The sequence below is a fragment of the Microtus ochrogaster genome, chromosome 15 (assembly GCF_000317375.1).
Source record: "Microtus ochrogaster isolate Prairie Vole_2 chromosome 15, MicOch1.0, whole genome shotgun sequence".
In the NCBI taxonomy this organism is placed as follows: Eukaryota; Metazoa; Chordata; class Mammalia; order Rodentia; family Cricetidae; genus Microtus; species Microtus ochrogaster.
In genome coordinates, this window is record NC_022017.1 from 27,118,330 (window position 1) to 27,137,811 (window position 19,482).

Consider the following 19,482-nt stretch of genomic DNA (forward strand, 5'->3'; position numbering starts at 1 on the left):
GTGTGTAGATGTGAGGTGTGAATGTGGGGTGTGTAGGTGTGGGGTGCAAATGTGGGCGTGTGTAGGTGTGAGGTGTGAATGTAGACATGTATAGGTGTGAGGTGTGAATGTGGGGTGTGTAGGTGTGAGGTGTGAATGTGGGGTGTGTAGGTGTGGAGTGTGAATGTGGGGTGTGTAGGTGTGGGGTGTGAATGTGGGGTGTGTAGGTGTGGGGTGTGAATGTGGACATGTATAGGTGTGGGATATGAATGTGGGCGTGTGTAGATGTGAGGTGTGAATGTGATTGTATATAGGTGTGGGGTGTGAATGTGGGGGTGTGTAGGTGGGGTGTGAATGTGGGGATGTATGGGAGAGTATGATTTGGGGTGTGTGGGTGTGGGGTATGAACAGAGGTGTGAGGTATGAATGTAGGGGGTGGGGTGTAAACATGGGGTATATATAGATGTGGGGTGTGAAGGTGTGGGGTGTGAATGGAAGGTGGTGCATGTATGGTGTATCTATCTAATGGTATGTGTTTGCTGTATGTACCTGTGTGTACATGTGCACAAGCCTGTGAGTGCTTGCGGAAGCCAGAGGAAGATGATGGCTGTCTTACTCTGTTGTTTCCCGTCTACTTTTGTGATAGGGTTTGTCTCTGGACCTGAAGCGCTCCATCTTGGCTAGGTTGGCTGATGGGTGAGATCTCAGGATATGCCTGTCCCCAGCTGCAGACACAGTGGTTGCAGGCACACATGGCCATGCTCAAGGGTGTGGGGGATTAGAACTCAGGTCTTCTTACATTTATAATCACTTTTAACCACTGAGTCACCTCTGGAGCCCGAAAGTTAATTCGAAGTGTGTCCTCTGTGCTACTCACAGGCTAACTTAAAATAAAATACAAAAACCATATAAAGAAATGGTACAACTTGGACGTGTGGCTGAGTGGGGGTTGGTCATTTGTGAATACACAAAGAGACCTCTTCTTCTAACCTTGGTTTGGGGGTTGGTCATTATCTCTTATCTCTATATTTAGATTGTATATGTGTCTCTTGAAAAATTAAAATTGAGAGATTTCTCCTACTGCATTTAAATACCTTGTGAAGGTGTAGCAGTTGGCACAGTAGAGAGCTGGTGTGGCCATGGGCAGTGAGCATGGGTTAGGAAGACCATTGCCAATGAGTCAAGCTGTGTCCGTGAGTTCAGCCTGCTGTTCTGGTGTCATCCCTGTTACTGTGAGAAATGCCCTGATAGGAAGCATCTTGGGGAGGAAGAGGTTTTTTAACCTCACAGTTGCAGTCCGTCATTGTGGGGAAGTCAAGGCAGGAACTTCATGCAGGTAGTCACATCATGTCTGCAGTTACGAGCAGAGAGAAATGCAGTCATAATGCTCACTTGTACTCAGCCTTCTCTTCACACATACTCAGTTCAGGACACCCTGCCTAGGGGATGGTGCTGCCTATGCTGGGCTGCAGTTCAGGATGCCCTGCCTAGGGGATGGTGCTGCCTACACTGGGCTGAGTCATCCTGTATTAACTTAAGACAATCTCCCACAGACAGGCCAACCTGATAGAGACAGTCCCTCACCGAGTGACTGTAGGTTGAGTCGGGTTGACAGTTAAAGCTAGCCATCACTCATACAGCACAAGGCATTTCAGGGAAGCACGGCATGGGCAGATGGCGAGCTGGTAGTGGTGAAATTATCATTGAGATTATCTGTCAGCCAGACATTTTTGGAGGCAAACTTTTACCCCTCACCAAAACCGATTTCTACACAGAGCAACTATTATAATCCGGAATGAACAATGTGGGCAAAAAGTGGGTTTTTTGTGGTACTGGGCATCAAACCATGCTGAGCAAGCCCTCTATCACCAAACTGCAGCTGCAGCCCCAGCCAGTGGAACAATTGCAAGTTTGAAATCAAGATATCTTTTGAGTATGAAGTAAAGCCTAAAAGCTGTGAGGAAAAGGACCAAGTTTGACAGCATGAAAATTTCAAAAAGTATTTTTGTACGGTAAAACTTCATAAGAACATGAGATAAGCTTGGCACATGTGAGGACATAAATGACAGATGGATAATAACTGTGTCTTAAGAATGTTTTTTAAATTTTTATTTATATGTATGTGTTAGCACGTGTGTCTGTGCATGTCTGTGCACCTGTGTGTGGATACCTAAGAAGGCCAGAAGTGGGCACTGGATTCCCTGGAGCTGAAGTCGCAGGTGGTTGTGAGCTGTCCAGTGTGGGAACTGAACTCAGATCCTCTGCAAGAGTACAAGTGTCCCTAGCCTCTGCGCCATCCCTCCAGCCTAGATAACTGTTTCTAATATACACAGAATTGTGCAAGTTATTAACGTGGACTTTTCGGTAGGAAAACTAGTAAAGAAACACTGACAAAGCGTTGGTGGAAAGAACTGAGAAAGGACACATTCGTATCTACTGCTAAATTGGCACGGTTTGCTTTCCCTTCTTGGCAAATAACCCTATTTTCGTAAAAACATGACCTTCCCAAAATATAGAACCGTCACTAGAGAGTGTGTGAACTATTCTGGAAACATGTGCAGGAACCAGGAAGTCACCCAGAGTCCCCACCCAGAGCAGCCCAAGCTGCATTTGGTGACCCCCGTTCGTGTTCTTCCTTGTTTGTGGATAGAAAGACGACTGTGTTCACAAGCAGTGATAGAAAGGGTTTTCTAAGATGGCCTTTGCTGGCCACTGTGGTGCCACGCTGGGGATGCTGAGGCAGGGGGATGTGAGTTCCAGGCCAACCTGGACCACACAGCAAGGCCTTGTCCCGAAAGAAAAACAAAAGTCTTTAAAAACATACACTTTTAACTTAAATGTCTTTGATTTTTACCAGGAGTAAAGCAAGCTTCAATGTCATATGACATCATGATTAGCCCTATTCATGGGGTGTCCCACACCAGGTTAAATCCCTGGTGCCTGGAATTACCAACTGAATCTCCACATGACAGGCACTGGCTGTGTGTGGGTCTCCAGGTGAGAGGGCCACGGCAGGAGGAGGGTACACAACTTGCCTGGCAGTCCAGGCAGTGTGACTCTGGGTCCCAGCTGTCACTACCCCTTCAGTATTGTCAATCACAAGTGACAGGAAGACGCCCTGGAACTTTGCATGTCTGTTTCCCACACAACATATTAAGTCCCTGAAGGGACATTAGCACAATGAGGGGGATGGAGAAAAGCAGGCAGAGCTGAAGAGGTGGTGATGCTTTTGAAGGGGCTGGCTCGCTGCCGTGGGACTTGATGACAAGTGACAAGTGACTGACACTTGCTGTGTTTCTACTGCCCAGCCCCCACACCACAGATTTTGCTGTCTATATTGTGTTCTTAGAGTTGGTAATATTTATATTATGTACAGTTATGGTAATCCCCCAGACGTCTGGCCTTTGTTTCATACCCAGATATGTTTGGTGGCCACCAGGGGAGTTCAGTGCTTTTGGCGTTTCTGCTTTTTATTCTGATTTAGTTTTTGCTTGGCTGGATTTCGCTGTCTGGTAATTTCCTCAAGAAAGGCTCATGGACACTCTGCTCCTCTTGTGTCCACACCGAGGAAACCATGTGTCAGGTTTGGCTGAGTGTGACGATACTGTGTGTCCATGGACGCTCTGCTCCTCTGTGTCCACACCGAGGAGACCACGTGTCAGGTCTGGCTGAGCGTGACGATACTGTGCTTTGATTGCATCATAACAGAGTGTTCTTCCCACGTTTTCTGGGCCCTGCTGTACTGTGAAGAATCTGCGGTCATCCCGATGGCTCTCTTGCAGCTGATTTGGGTGTTCCCAAATCTGTTCTTATGTGTTGACCCTTGAAATGTGAAAAGTAAAGCTGAGCCTTGTCCTAACTTGGCACATTTTGATGTCACTTCTTGGAACATGGGTGTATTTTTTTTTTGCTGTCTAGCTTCAGGGCTTCACTGAGTCTGCAGATATCTTGGGTCGTAACACAAAACCACACATGCCTTGTCCCTCCCTCTTCTCCTCCTCCCAGTCCTGCCCTCTTCCCCAGCCCCACTCCTTCAGTATGATTCCCAGGTGTCCTTGTATTGGGTTATCTTTGCCCTGATGGCCCAGATGTTTCCTGCTCCAGGTTGCATTAACCCCTTTGTATTGATATTTTTCTGCTTTGAGATTCTTTCAAGCCCCCTTAGTGCTTGTCTGATTGCCACTTCATTTGTTGTTTTGTTCTTGTTTTTGTTTTTTTGAGACAGGGATTCTCTGTGTAGCTCTGACTATTCTGGAAGAAGTGTGTTGGCACAGTTGCAAAGCCCTCTGTTTTTACCCTGTTTGTACATAGGCTATGATCCACCCAAGTTAAGCTGCAGCTGCATTAGCACCTTCCAGATGTAGAGTCTTCTGTCATCACCTCCCTCTGCATAGTGTCTGCCGCCTCCCCGCACACTGTCATCACCCTCTTCCCCCACCCCTACCCCTGTAGTGCCATTGTCACCTCCCCTACAGTATCTCATCATGTCGTCTCCTACAAAGCATCTGTTACCTCCCCCTACAGTGTCTGTGTCACCTTCCCCTGCATAGTATGTCATCACCATCCCTGCAATGTCTGCATCACCTCCCCCTGCAGTGTCTGTCACCTCCCCTGCACATTGTCTGTGTCACCTCCCCCTGAACAGTGTCTGTCCTCTTTGTCACCTGCACACTGTTGTCACTTCACACAGTGTCTGTCCTCTTTGTCACCTGCACACTGTTGTCACTTCACACAGTGTCTGTCCTCTGAACACTGTGTAGAACACATGTTCTCCTGTGGTTGCATTTGGGTTCTGTCACTAGGTCCCACTCTAAATGTGTATTTGCATAGCTTGTGGCACACGGCGCTGTGTGTCCTGGAAATCCCATCAAGTGATGGAGTTGCTGTCAGTTGATGCTCTAGAACATGGTTCTGTTTTAACTGAAGTATCACCCTGTTTCCCACGATCGCTTGCACGCCCACCATGAGCATATGGAGTTCTGTTACTCAAGCCACCGTACCTGACACAGTTAGACTTGCTCATATTTGCCTGTCTGATTCAGTCTCCCCTGGAAATTTGAGGGTCATTAGTCTTTTTGCTAAGGCATAGAACATCATTTTATATTTTGAGACTTCTGCCTAGAATATTTGTTTCCTGTATATCTACTTTTAGATATGTCGAATGTCACGTACCAAATCTGTGTTGCCCTCTGGGTCACTATTAGGGAGCAAAGCCAGCCTAAGTGCTTCTGTTTTGAAGTCCTCTAGCCCTGGTGGAGGAGAAGGATGAGAGAGAACACGCACTGCTGTAAAACACAGCCTTGAGTGCAGAGACAGAAAAGGGCGGAACGCTAGGGAAAGACAGTGGAGTCTCATTGAGATGGGCATGGGGAAGTGTTCATAGAGCCACTTGCGTCAAGATGGAAGCTGGCTGTAACTCTTGCTGGTCCATCAGTGATGTTGTTGCAAGCAAGCCGTTTGTTACCCCAAAGACCAACACTGGTGTACACTAGTTCTTAGGAAAATGTTTCAACACACCATTGCTAAGTGACGAAAGCCTCTGTCCAGCCCGAAAGTGTAGCATGTTTGCCATTTGTAAAATCATTTCTGTAGTTTAGGACCGCACTGGGAGCCTCCAGAGCATAGAGCTGGGAGTGTGAGATGTCCCATGCCTCTAGTTCCTTTGTGTGGTGTGCTGAATTGCTTGTATTTTTCTTACACAAAACCTTAATATTTTAAGTAAACAGTGAGGGTTGTTGTTGTGGTGGTGGTGGTGGTGGTGTTTTTTGTTTCTACGTCACTCACTCATTTTCGAGGAGCTCCTAGTCACAGCGGAGCATGCTCTGGAAAGCCTTCTTGAAGCCCACAGGCCTCTGATATGTTAAGATGGATTCTGTTAGCTGGGTGGTAGCTTAAGGCTTTAATCCTCAGTCTCCAGAGGCAGAGACAGACAGATCTGGTCTATGTAGTGAGTTCTGGATCAGTCAGGGCTATATAGTGAGTGAGACCCACTTTCAGGAAAAAAAAAGGATAGGTTTTATTAGCCCAGTAAATACATGGAGACTGCACATCACATGATACTCTAGCTTCTCTGGGTGAGTCTCCCCCTGGCTGGGGCTCAGATGAAGCTCTCTCTCATGGAAGAAGTAGGTGAGTTTACTGAAGTTTTTTATTAATTCTTTCTTGGAAGCTTCCCCACCCCTCCTTTCTTTCTTTTTTTTTCTTTTTTTTTTTTTTGATTTGGGTTTGTTTTTTTGAGACAGTTTTTCTGTGTAGCTTTGGAGCCTGTTCTGAAACTCTCTCTGTAGACCAGGCTGGCCTCAAACTCACAGAGATCTGCCTGCCTCTGCCTCCTGAGTGCTGGGATTAAAAGCGTGTGCTACCACCACCTGACTGCTTAGGCCCTTTCTAAGAGATTTGGAATTCTAAAATTTATCTGTGTGTGTGTGTATGCATGTACGTGTGCAGGCGCGTGCGTGCGTTTGTGTGTGAGCACACATGTATGTGCGTGTGTGTGCGTGTGTGTGCATGTGTGTGTGTGTGTGTGTGAAGTTAGAGGACAGCCTTTGAGAGCTGGTTCTCCCCTCCACCATGTTGACGCAGGATCTGTCACTCTGTGTATTCCAGGCCCTCTGAGCAGTCTTCCCACCTCTGTAGGAGTGCAGGAATTACAAGCAGATGCCACAGAGTCTTCAGAGCTCTTTATGTGGATCTTGTGCATCCCCCTAATCCCTCCGAGGATTTTCAAGATCCTGACCACTGCTGTGTCCGCTCAGGAGCATTTTCCAAACCTACTTCTTCTTCCCTGGGTGGATGGAGCCTCCTGTACACGTGTGTCCATTTCCAGACAGCTGTAGAGAAAGCTGCCTCTTACGCCAAATTGATGGTTATTCTATTTTCCATTTAGCAGGAAAAACTGAATTCAGATAAACTGAGATGGTTGAAAATAAATATAGTGATCAGCTAATAATAAATAGCAGTGTTCCATAAATGATAACCGGTGTCCACAGGGTTTTTATGAGTCACGAAGACCAGCTTTAAACCAACCTCATGCATCCTCAGAGTCTCAGGAGAAAGCTGGTTTGCTCCTTTATAATCATCCCCCTTTTAAAACCATGATTTATGAGGTGTGCAGTGTCTATTATGTTTATATAATCCTTATATTAATCAATTTCCACGCCACAAAAGCAACTTCTCTTTTTAATGAAATGCTCCCAGCTTGCAAATCTGCTGGCTTGACTTATCAGAAGTGCATGGCGTGGGCTCTCGGTAGGGAACACTGGAAGCGTATTAAGATGCACCACACTGGCAGAGCCGCGCAGTATTTTTAGTGCTGCAGTCGGAGGTAAAGCCATCGTCCTTGCCGTCCCTCCCTGAGAAGCTTGTCAGCTGCAAGCAGGGTGTTGTTTGTCGTGGGCTCATCCATTAAACATTTGGGGTTCAGTACACGCCACAGTAACCTTTTTTGATCAGCTTTCAGAGATAGGAATGTGGGGAGGTTTCAGTTTAAAAAGAAAAACAAAAGTGCCGTGGTTGCATGGCTCCAGGATGTTGACTTGACTGAGTGCCGCACCCGAATTTTAATTCCTTGCAGCTTTCAAAGTCTTATGAAAAGATCGAGAAAGCCCTGAGTGCAGGAGACCCTTCCAAAGGTGGCTACGTCTCGCTGAATTACCTGAAGGTTGTCCTTGACACCTTCGTATACCGGTTACCGAGAAAGATTTTTATCCAGTTAATGAAAAGGTAAGAATCCGATTGTTTCTTGACAGGTTTCCCCCCAGACATCAGCCAAGACAACACAGAAGAACCTCGTTTATTTTTTATTTAGTGCTTTAAACTTGGTGCCACCGAGATTTCCCCACATAATCAAAGGCAAAGAGAAAGCCCTACAAATCCACTTCCGAGTTCAATCTCCAGCTTTGAGGGCCCCCAGGTGCCTGCTGGTCACTACCTTTGTGCCTCTGCTCATTTGCCTCAACTCCGGCATCTGAGAAACATCGGGCCTCTCATTTCCAGGTGCCTCCAAAAGATGCACACCCTCTATCATGAAGACAGTCTCCAGACAGGACAGAACTGTCACTTACTGAGAACTGTCTGTCCCGGGTTCAAGTGCAGCCGCTGCAGTTTCGGAGAGTCAGAATGTAAATCTTTCCACACATCGCCACTTGCGGGTCACCTCACATCTTAGATCTCTGTCGCTGTGATAAAACACTGTGACCAAAAGCAACTAGGGGGAGGAAAGCGTTTATTTCATCTTAAGGTCACACTCCATCACTGCAGGAAGTCAAGGCAGAAACTAAGGCAGTGGCCATGGTCCTCAAGGTGGTCTCAGTCTGCTTTCTTATTGCTCCCAGAACCACCAGCCTAGGGGTGATGCTACCCACAGTGATCTGGGTCCTCCTACGTCAATCAAGAAAATGCCCGCAAGCTTGCCCACAGGGCAGTCTGGTGGTGGTATTTTCTCAATTAAAGTTCATTCATCCAAAATGACTCTAGCTTGTGTTAACTTTACATAATACCAGCAAGCACACCTTGATTGCCTGTTCATCTGCAGGCTGCCTTCCACCTGTTCCTTTTATACAAGGCTAGATTAAATGTTCCTTGGGGTTTTCCTCCAGCCTGGATTTGGTTGTTATAACCCACCACACCATTTCCTAAGGTCCCCTTCCGTCCTGCAGCCCCCCACCCACTCTGAACTGGCACCTCTGAGGACCATGGCTGTGGCTTTATCTGCTTCAGGGAATACTACTCCACAGACTGGTGAGATGTGTGGGCTGCCTGTTTTCCTGTCCATGTTAGCTGTCACTGTCAATCACACGTAGATCCCATAGTTCCCTAGAGATGGTACCATGGTAATATTCTGTTTGTTCTTCTGCCATGTTGCTGTGCTTCTGTGATGAGGGTGTGCCATTTCCACAGTTAGATAGGAAAGTCGGGGACTAGGGAGACAACTCAGCGTGTAAAGCACTTGCAGCACAGGTGTGGGGACCTGAGTTCAGATTCCCAGAAGCCACATACAGCTGGACTCAGGAGCATGCATCTGTGACCGAGCACTGATATGGTGGGATGGAAGGACACAGGAGTCCTGCGAAACTCCCAGACTAATGCAGACATGAGCAGGAGGCCGTCTCCAACAAGGTGGGAGGTGAGAAGTAGCACAGAAGCCCTGTGACCTCCACATGGCTGCATAGCCTGCTCACACCCCACACAAATCCAACAAAACCAAGTACAATCCACAAGGGAACTCTGTTGCTTGGCCTTTCTGTGGCTGCTTTTCAAATAAGGAGTTGGTTCACCAGACTCTTCCACAGAGAACAATGGGAATCTTTTCCTAATAGCCTGCCTTCCTTTCTTCCTTTCTTCCTTCCTTCCTTCCTTCCTGTTTGGTTTCTTTTTGTTTTGTTATTTCAAGACAGGGTTTTATTCTCTAGCTTTGGAGTCTATCCTGGAACTCACTCTGTAAGACCAGGCTGGCCTTGAACTCACAGAGATAGACCTGCCTCTGCCTCCCGAGTGCTGGGATTAAAGGTGTGTGTCACTACCGCCCAGTTCCTAATAACCTTTTCTTATTTATTACAAGTTCTCAAATTTAAATGTATTTCATATGTTCTCATTCATTATAATTATCTTCCCCCCCCTGTCTTCCTCTCTTTCCTTCTTCCCCCTTGTTAATGTTCTCAGACAGGGTCTCACCCTATAGCTTACACTGGCCTTGAACTTGAAACCTGTCTGCCTCAGCCTCCTGAGTGCTGCACCACCATGCCCAGCTTGTTACAGTCCTACTTGCTGAGACTCCATTGTTCCCTCTTGGCTGGTGGGACTTTTTCACACTGGTGTCCGCGTCTTGTTGCTGGGGCCGTTATGGTCTCTGAGAGCCTTTTTGCTTTCTGATATGATAAAATGCTCAGTCTCTTCTACCCCTTGCCTGACACCAGGGTTGGCCATCGCTGCAAGAAACACCTGTGCCATCCAGGTGGGAGTGTGGCATGCAGAAACAAAAATACTGCTCAGAAGTAGTCTTGTTTTCTCTGCCATGTCACACAGAGTGCCCTCCCTCAGGGCAGTGAGGCAGAAGCTGATGGAAAGTGTCCTGAGGAAGTATAGGTGTACCGCCTTGAGGGGCTGGGTTCATTCAGGGGCACTCTGATAGCACTGTGCATGGCAGAGGGGAACCCCACTGAGGATTTCCAAAGCAAGTAGCACATTGATCCCAGGGAGTGGCTCAATGACTCAGAAAACAGCTCTGTTGGCAACCAACTTTAGGACTTATTTCTAGGATATCTGGAGGCCATACAGAGCCCCTTCTCAGTCTCAAAATCCGTAATAGTAATTTAATAGGAATAATGGAAACAGCTAGAAGATGCCCCTCCCCCTCACCCCACGCTCTCCTTCACACACATAAGAAACTTTTGCATTTGTAGTCAGGTACACCCACAGTATTGCTTTGATTTTAAAAATAGAAATGACTGTCTTAGACACCTTTCCTATTGGCTTCATATTCTTGGAAATTATCATCTTAATGAATGCATGAAATGTCATTCTGCTAACATTTACCAAGTGCCTTCCTCTGCCAGACACGGTGGTAAGTGCTAAAAATGATGAAATAGACAATGAATAGATCCCAGCTCGGGTGACCTGCCAAGTGATGAGTACCACAGGCGCATAGAATGAGTATGTTAGAGATGCATATGGCTGCCATGTTCTCTTGGTAGGGCCTCTTCTTCAGGGACCCGGAGTTCTCTGAGGTCTTTTTTGGTATTCACCCAGAATTCCCAGAAACAAGAGCAAAGTGAATGCCCCAGTGTCTGCATCATTATTTATGTATTGGTTGAGCATCTCCAGCCTGAAAATCCAAATTCTGGACTATGGAGACAGCTCAGTGGGTAAAGGTGCTTGATGCTCAAGCCTGATTGACCTGCATTCATTCCCTAGAGCCCACCTACAGGTGGGCAGAGAGAACTAGCTCTGCAAGATTGCCCTTTGACCTCCATACATGCCCTGAGGCACGCCCCCACCCCACATATACAATAATAAATTTTAGAAAGAAAATCCACATTTTGAAGTGATTCTGAATTTGAAACTTTCTGAACTCTGATGTGATATGTGAGGATCCCAGTCGAAATGCAGGCTAACAGAACCGTGTCGTGTAGCCTCAGGTCTGTCTGTGTCCTGTAGCTTCAAATCTGTAAGCGTGTATGAAACACAAGGACGGTTTGTGTTTAGACTTGAGGTCCCTCCCCAGTATTCCCAAACTCTAAACAATCTCAAATCGAACAGCATTTCAGGTATGGGACAGCCACCCAGTGTAACACCCACGTCCCTGCGCATAGACCTGAAGGTGTGTGCGTCCATCTCTCAGGAATCACGAATCCCCAGTCTCCTCTAGTGTTGAAACACTGTGTTCTAACTGTGTTTGTCAGGTGGCTTCTACTGGCCAAGTTTTCGAAAAGGTTCTTTTTAGACAGGATTTCACAGAGTTGCCCCGGCTGGCCTCTAACCCATAATCCTCCTGCCTCAGCCTCCTGGACCCTGAAGTGTAGCCATGTACCACTATGCCTAGCTTTCCCAGGCTTTTGTTTTATTCTGTTTTGTTTTTATCTTCTCTTTTCCTTAGTTGAGTTAACAGGAGTCTCATTTAACTTTTCAAAACCCCAAGTCTTAGCTTCACAATCTTTTTCTGTCATTTTCTAGTCTCAGGCGCATTTCTCCTCTGATCTTCGCTGATGACACTGTGCCTGTTGTTCTTTTTAGTGGTTGTTTTGCTTTTTGGTTTAAGATGAACTTGTTGAAGATTGGAGATAATTCTCTTCTCCTTCCCCACCCCTCTCTCCACGCTTGTGTTGCTAAAATTCCTTCTGGTTCCCCCTTCTCTTGAGGTCCTCTGGGGTTTATCAGGCTTCCTACAGAGCATAGGTGAGGGTCACGTGCAGGGTGTGGGCGTGCCTACCCCTACAGGCAGTGCTGGGAAAGCCTTTATCTAGCAGGGATGAGGGTGTCCCCCCCCCCCACAGGTGGAAGAGGCTAGTCTTCCCTGTGCACTCTAGCTACGTGCAGTCAGGGCAGAGTTACCAAAAACAGGTGGTAAGGAGCTGGACGCTCAGGTGAGGGTCTCAGAATCTCCCGCCCTCCATCAGGGCACAAACAGCCAATCAGCCCAGCTGGGAGGACCTTCTGCAAGAGGGTGCTGCTGGACTCCCCCAGACAGTAGCTGTGTGACTCAGAGGATAGGGTTACACAGCAGTTCCAGCACAGGCGCGCATATGAGGAAGCCAGAGGGCCGCTTTGGGGAATGGGTTCTCTCCTTAGACAGGACCTCTCTTGTTCTGGCCACTGCGCAGCACGCTGCATACCGGCTGACCTTGCTGTGGGCTAAGGGCACACATCACCGCCTGGAGTTTCCACCCTAGCAGTGTGTTGTCATCATGGGCTGTGAGTGTTCCAGTTTTGCTTCCTCTCCCGCATTGCACATTAACGTCGTTTTAAATATTGATCATGTATGAGGCACGAAGCGGTGCCCTGTTATTGTCTTAATTTGTCTTTCTGGGGCTGACACTGAGGTTGGCCGCCTCCAGGTGCCAACCTGCTGTGACTCTACCTCCCGTGGTGAGAGTCTTCCTCCTGTCCTAATGGGCTAATGGCCCAAACGGAAGGATTTAAAGTGGATTTTATCACCTTCAGGTTTAATTCTTTATAATCATGTATGCATCCAAAGAGAACCTGTCTGTGTGAGAACTCCCTCAGCTTGCTCTTTCCTTTTCATTAACACGATGTTCCAGCGTCTCAAAGTTTGTACTTTAATATAATCAAACACATCCATCTTCTCTTGTTGGATGTCTTCTGTCATTTAGAATTTGTCACTCACCGTTCCTGCCCAGCTTGGGCTAGAAGCTCGCTCTAGCCCATGTCTCATTCCTAAAATTAAACACTTGTAATATAAATTGGATATTTAAATTAAAATTTTTTCCAAATCGATGATTTATTTTCCTGTTGTTATTTATTAAATTATCGTTTCTCTCCATTGTTTTTAAGATGGCTCACCCATAATTATTTTCCCGTGTGTGTGTGTGTGAGCGTGCACATGTGTGTCTGCCTGCTCATTGCACAGCAGATGTAGAGGTCATAGGACAACTTGTAGGAGTCAGTCTCCCCTTGCACCATGTGAGTTTGGGTCACCAGGCTTGACAGCAAGCCCTGTTACCCAGCTGGTTTTGATTTGCATACCTTAAATCACAATTTGTTCGAACCTGCATTCCCTGTGCTATTACATCAGTTTAGATTTCCACTGTGCACAAACATTTCTGCGGAGCCCGTCTGGAGTGGCCTATCCACTGAACACAGACAACCCATTCGTTTCCCATCATGGCTTTAGGGAGAATTCCGGCTCCCCATGCTGCCAGCTATTTGTCCGTAACCCTGTTTCTTCAGTCTAAATGGTGACTGCTAAAGACTCGGGATTAATCCATCATCCCTATGAGGGGAGCCCTGTTGGGTTTTTACCACGAGCTACCTATGCTGGGGTCTGGGCTAGGAATGGAGTCATACGTGCCTGTGAGGAGCAGTGCTGGGATCACGTGGTCCACAGGGTTGTGCCCACATCTCTCTTGCTTTTAGCTGAAGGCATCCTTGACTACTATCTACCCTGGACTCAGAGCATCATGAGAAACCAGACATAGTCTAAATTTTCTGATCTTACCAGCATGGTCTGTGTTTACCTGGGCAGATCTTGTCTTGCTACGTCTACTAAGCACCCAGTCCTGAGTGTTCCCAGATACCCCATTCACAGTCCCCCCCCCCACCAGATACAAGTGAAAGGCAGTGGCATCGGATGTCTTGGTTAGCAGACTCCCTCCCACCTAGAGCATCTGCAACCATCTACTGCCCAGCAAAGGTGTTTCCTTATGCGAATAATCGGAATCACTGGATCAACTCAAGCATGTGTCCCCTTGTTTGTGATTGATGGCATAAGGCCTGGCAGCTTTTTACTTTAAAGGGACTATTCCAAGACCCTAAGTCCTTTGGCACTTTCCAGGATGGTGGACCTTCATGGCATCCTCTCCACCCCTTTGGACTCAGGTGTCTGGCTGCAGCCTCCAGGGTAATTTTTCCTTCATTTGATGATCCTTACTTCATAGAGTAGAGGAGCTGCAGAGCAGCTAAAGCAGTTTGCCTTGTGACCTTACCAAGTCGAAATCAGCTTAGAGAACAGGCAAAAGTGACCAGCGAATCTGAGCTGGCACAAAATGATGGTTTTGTATTTGTAATCAGACCTCTCTTCCCTGAGTTCCCTCCCCATCGTGAGGTGCACTATGAGGTACAATCTTCTCAGTGCCTAGCGTGCCCCCTCCCCAGATTCCTTATCATATTGGTTCGGGTCACCAAACCTTTTCTAACACACATCCTGGGCCTTGAGAGTCCCTCTGTTTCTGACCTGTGACCTGTCCCATAGCAGACTGCCTGTAACCTAGGGCAAACTGACAGAGCTTAGAGAAGCAGGTGCTGGCTTCCGCTAGGGAAGATGGGCCCCCAGTGTCTCCTGCTTACCCACGACTCTCCGAGGGGCTCTAATGCACCTCATACTGAAAATGGCCCCCACGATGATTCATTTCTTACAAGTGTCCAGTGTGACGGCCGTGGTACACAAGAACAAGGCATCACTCGGTGAGTATCAGGGTCCCTTCACATTTGTTCCCACAAATTCAGGTGGGGCAGCAGTTTCAAGGCAACATGAAAGTCTACCTTTGCTGTGAGGCACTGGGAAACTGCCAGTCGCTCTTTCCCCAGCTGCACAGGTGATGTCAGGGCCTCATGGATCTCCAGTGTGACTGCATCATCACCTCACTCCGTATCCAGTGATCCACAGTCATTGTCCTAGGCCCAAGGAGCTCGTGCATTGGCCAGCCCGGTGACTTCAGTGGACACATGCTGGGAACCAGCCCATCTTTTCAGTCTTCAGCAGTTGCTCTGGTCTTCCCTGGCCCAAGGAGGGCAAGCAGGGAAGCAGGATGCATTACATTTTCCGATGTGAGGTGCTGTTCCCTGTGGGCTCATCCTGTCCCTGTCGCTCTCATCTCAGACACAGCCAGTGCAAGGCTCCACACTGACAGACAATCCAGATCTTCATGACATATTTTGGAGCCGGTGAAGCAACTACAGGATAAGCCTATAATCTCAAGGGGCCTTCCGGGAAATGAATTTGGCTTTCACCCATCACCTTTGTGAGCCTCTGCTAGGAGGAAACTCAGTTGTAGCCTTGGCTGTTTTGTAAGCTTGCTTTCCATGGGTACCCAGAGGCATCCTTGACCCAGGAACTCTGGGTCTGAGTGCTAGGCTGCTTGTTTCTTGGGCAAAGGCCTCAAATTTCTACATAAAAGGGTCAACTCTGGCATCTGTTCCCTCTGCCTGGGTCTTTCTGCATAGATCTCCAGAGCCAAGCAGACCTGGCTGCACTCAGGTCCTACCTAAGCACCCTGTGGCCCCTTTGTTATAGCCAGAAATCCTCATATGCGTGAGCATCCGGTCATTTGGTGTTGTATGGTGACTCCCTTAATCTGCAGCTGTAGGAGTACTCCAGCAGGAGCTTGGGTTTCGGCAAAGAAACGCGGTTTCTGTCCTGACAGTGAAACCAAGCAGTACACACCATGGTTGCCTCTCACCTCACAGTTAGATATCAGAAAACCTGGGAGTAGCCAGAGGATGGGCCACCATGGCAGCTGGCCTGAGAGCAAAGAGCAGGGAAGCTGGAGGGGCAGGCGGAAGGTCCTGTCTCCACCTAGGACAATGGCCACTCTGGTCTCCCGGTGGAGGGAAGGGCCTTCCAGGCTTGCCGTGTGTATGAAGGGGCTTGGTGGAGTTGAAGGTGGGAGAGAGAACGGGTGATGCTCATTAGAACAAAACCACAGTGTTGCTGCTGGGCAGCTACGAGAAGCAGAGTCAAGGCCAGCAGTACAGGTGTAGACTGCGTAGCGCCCAGACTATGTAGCTGGTTTAGTAGGGGGGAGGCACAGACAAGACCACCCAGACTGGAGAGGGGAAGCAGGACAAGGTCAAAGCTTTAGGCGCTGAGGAGGGGCAGCCATGGCGGTCCTGGCCTCTCCTTTGGCCGTCCTCCTCCTGCCCTCTTCACTGTTGTACCTATGTTGCATCCTGCGCGGAACTCCTGCTGTGTCCTCCTAATAAAGACCCTGCACCCACGTGACTAGGGACTGATTTCTGTTCTTTGTCCAGCCATGCAATTTTTAGCACAATGTGATGTACCCATTATTTCTTCTTCTTCTGCATGGTGGATGCATCTGATGTCCTAAGTCCCCACCCTGATCTCTAGGGTATTGGACACACAGGGAGCTGGTGTTGTCTCTCACCTCAGGAGCCAGAGCAGGGGTTGCCTGGGGCAGTAAAGGATCCTTGAGTGCGGGAGAGAGGACAAAAGCCAGGTTCAGGAACTTGGCCCGTGGTGTGTGTACAAGACCCAGGGTTTGATCCGCAGCCCCGTGTAGAGGGCGCAGTCTCTTCGTGACTCAGGTTCATTTCATAGTGCTCTCCGTGGAAATTCTAGGGAAAGTATGGTCTGTTTTTGAAAGCTCTGTTTATTCATGTTAATTAGAAAGCCACGTGTGTTCCAAGAGGAAAACAGGGAAACCATAAAGGAAAAAGTAGATTACCTGGGCTCGTAATAGCTAGTGAAAGACACTGCTAATATTGTCAGAAATTGTGCTGCTACTATAGCCAGAGGTGGCCCCTGCTAATAAAGCCAGAGATAGCTGTTGCTAATACGTGTTCTACGTCATTTCCGAATCTGTGAGTACACACACGCACGTGTATGTTCTCTCATGTATTCGTAGCTGGAAACATCTGAGGTTTAATTATGGTCTGTTTTCTCACAGACTGTTGCATCTGAAGCTTTCTCATTCTATTTAAAAAACTGAAATGCGTTTTGTCATCCCTCAAGTCAAAGGGGCTTGAACCATTTTAAGGTATATATCACATATTGCTGAAAAGCACTGCAGAAAGGTGTTAATTTATTCTTACAGGGGAGGCTCATGAGAGCATCTTGGCAGGCATTTAACACCGGGGCTTTGGAATCTTTGCTAATTGATAGTCAGCAGCAGAGTTTCTTGTTTTGATTTGCCTGTTCTTCATTTTGTTTCTCTCTCTCTCTCTCTCTCTCTCTCTCTCTCTCTCTCTCTCTCTTTCTTCCTCTCTCCTCCTCCCTCCCTCCTCTCCCCATGTGTATGTGTAGGTCATAGGGCAACTTGTAGGTATTGGTGTCCTCCTTTCATTTCAGAGATTGAACTTGGGTTATCAGGCAGCAAACACCTTTCCCCTCTGAGCCCTTTCATTTGTGCATTATTTGATGATGTGGGATGTCCTTCTATATATGTGTTGCTTTTATTGGTTGATGAATAAAGCTGTTTTGGCCAATGGTTTAGCAGAGTAATGCCAGGGGGAAATATGAACAGAGATAAATAGAGAGTAGGCAGTCAGAGAGATGCCATGTAGCTGCCAAAGGAGAAAGACGCCAGAACATTACTGGTTTAAGCAAAAGCCTGTGGCAATACATAGCTTAATAGAAATGGGTTAATTTAAGATGTAAGAGCTAGCTAGAAATACGCCTGAGCCATCAGCAAAATAGTATTGTAATTAATATAGTTTCTGTGTGATTATTCAGGTCTGGGCAGCAGGGAAATGAAAGTGCAGTCTCTGTTTACAGTTTTCCGTTAAAAAATACTTATGTGGCTACTTTTAAAGTGTGTTCATGAGCTTTGTTTACACTCTTGTCTGTTTGCCCTCTTTCCCCTAGCCCTATTGAAGTCTGACTTTCATGCCATTCTCTGGTGTGTAGTTTGACGAGTTTGGGCAAGGGTGCATTGTGCAATTGCTCCCTCAGTTGAGATAGACAGCTATGGCTTTTACTCTTGTCCTTTGTAACCAGCCACCTCCTCTTACCACCACACACACAGATACAATTATATGTGTTTTTAAAAGGGTTTCTTTTTAATGATGTTATTGTAGGGGGGTAGGTGTGTGCACATTGATACAGTGCCTTTGGGGGCTAGAAGAAGGCATACGATCCCCTGGGGCTGGAGTTAGAAGTGGTCATGAAGCCTCTTGATGTGGGTGTGGGAACCAGAGTTAAGTTCTCTGACAGAACAGCAAGCACTCTTAACAGCTAAGCCATCTCTCCAGAATTAAAAAGCAAAAACAAAAAACATTTTAAACATGGATTTTTTTTAAAAAAAAAAGTTATGTTTCTGGATGTGATGGTGCACATCTTTAATCCAAGCATTCAGGAGGTAGAGGCAGAGGCAGGTAGATTTCTGTGAGTTTCAGGCTAGCCTAAGCTACACAGTGAGACTCTGTCTCAAAAAAAGTTACAATTCCAGCTATCTGTGGCTAATAATTAGAAATACAGTGATTTAAAATTATTATTATTTTGTCTTATGTTTATGAGTATTTGGCCTCCATGTATGTCTGTGCACCACATGTGTACCTGATGTACGTGGAGGCCACAAGAGGGTGTCAGATGCCCTGGAACTGGAGTTACAGATGGTTGTGAGCCACCATGTGGGTACTGGGAATTGAATCCAGGTCCTCTGCAAGAGCAGCCAGCGCTCTTAACCGCTGAGCTGGTGTTTTTCTGACACAGAAATATACAAGTGAAAATGTTCATTAAGTCTGTTTTTAGTGAGGTCACTAACTTACTTTGTAGGCGGCTGATGTTTTATGAGTCTGACGGTCACAAGTCGCAGGAATAAAGGCCTCTCCCACTGCCTCAGCGCCCGTGTCTCTCCTCTCTTTCCTGCCCCACTGCACTGGCTTAGGCAGTTTTCCCTCTGTCATCCTTCTCCCCGGCTTCCAGCCTGGTGTACATCAGGTCAGCCATGGGCTTTCCATAGCGGTCCTCCTTGCATTAGTAAGGAATTCCTTTTCTCTTCCTTGTTTGCCAAAAGCTTTTTCTTTTACCACGCGTGTTGAGTTTTGTCACGTTCTGTTCTGTGTGAGTATGGCCACCATGTAGCTTTTCTGTACCAGTCTACTAGAGAAAACACAACGTGAAATGAAAATACAGAATGCTGATAACGTAATAGGGTTCTCTAAGGGAACTGAACAATTGAATGAGCATCTGAGAAAGGGGTTATTAGATCGGCTTGCATGTTTGGTTCTAGGTAGTCCAGCAATGGCTGTCTTACACCAGAGATGCCAAGAACTTGGTAGCTGCTCAGTTCATGAGGCTGGGTGTCTCAGCAGTCCACACTGGAACTGTGGGCCTGGAGCATTCCTGGAGAGCCGTTATCCTACACAGAGGTTTTGATGGCTGATGCCATCGTGTCTGGAGCAGGAGCCAGGGCATCAGTGCCAGTGCTGGGCTGAAGTGTCCCTCTAAGTGGCTGGAGGAGTACCAATAGTTAGCTCTCCTGGAGGTGGTCCAGTGTTTTCTCAGGGACTGGTTGGCCAGAGCTCCCACTTGAGGCAGCCAGATGTAGAAAAAGATCTAACAGTTGTCATTCATATGACTGATGGCTTGTC

General features: G+C 47.3%; 1 protein-coding gene across 1 annotated transcript in view; it reads left to right on the forward strand.

Annotated features, from left to right (window-relative positions):
• Window positions 1–19,482, forward strand: part of Efcab6 (EF-hand calcium binding domain 6) — a 192,704-nt gene that overhangs the window by 90,180 nt on the left and 83,042 nt on the right. The window contains exon 10 of the mRNA XM_026782404.1: window positions 7,553–7,701. Within this exon, the coding sequence (XP_026638205.1) occupies window positions 7,553–7,701 (149 nt within the window). The remainder of the gene's footprint in view (window positions 1–7,552; window positions 7,702–19,482) is intronic.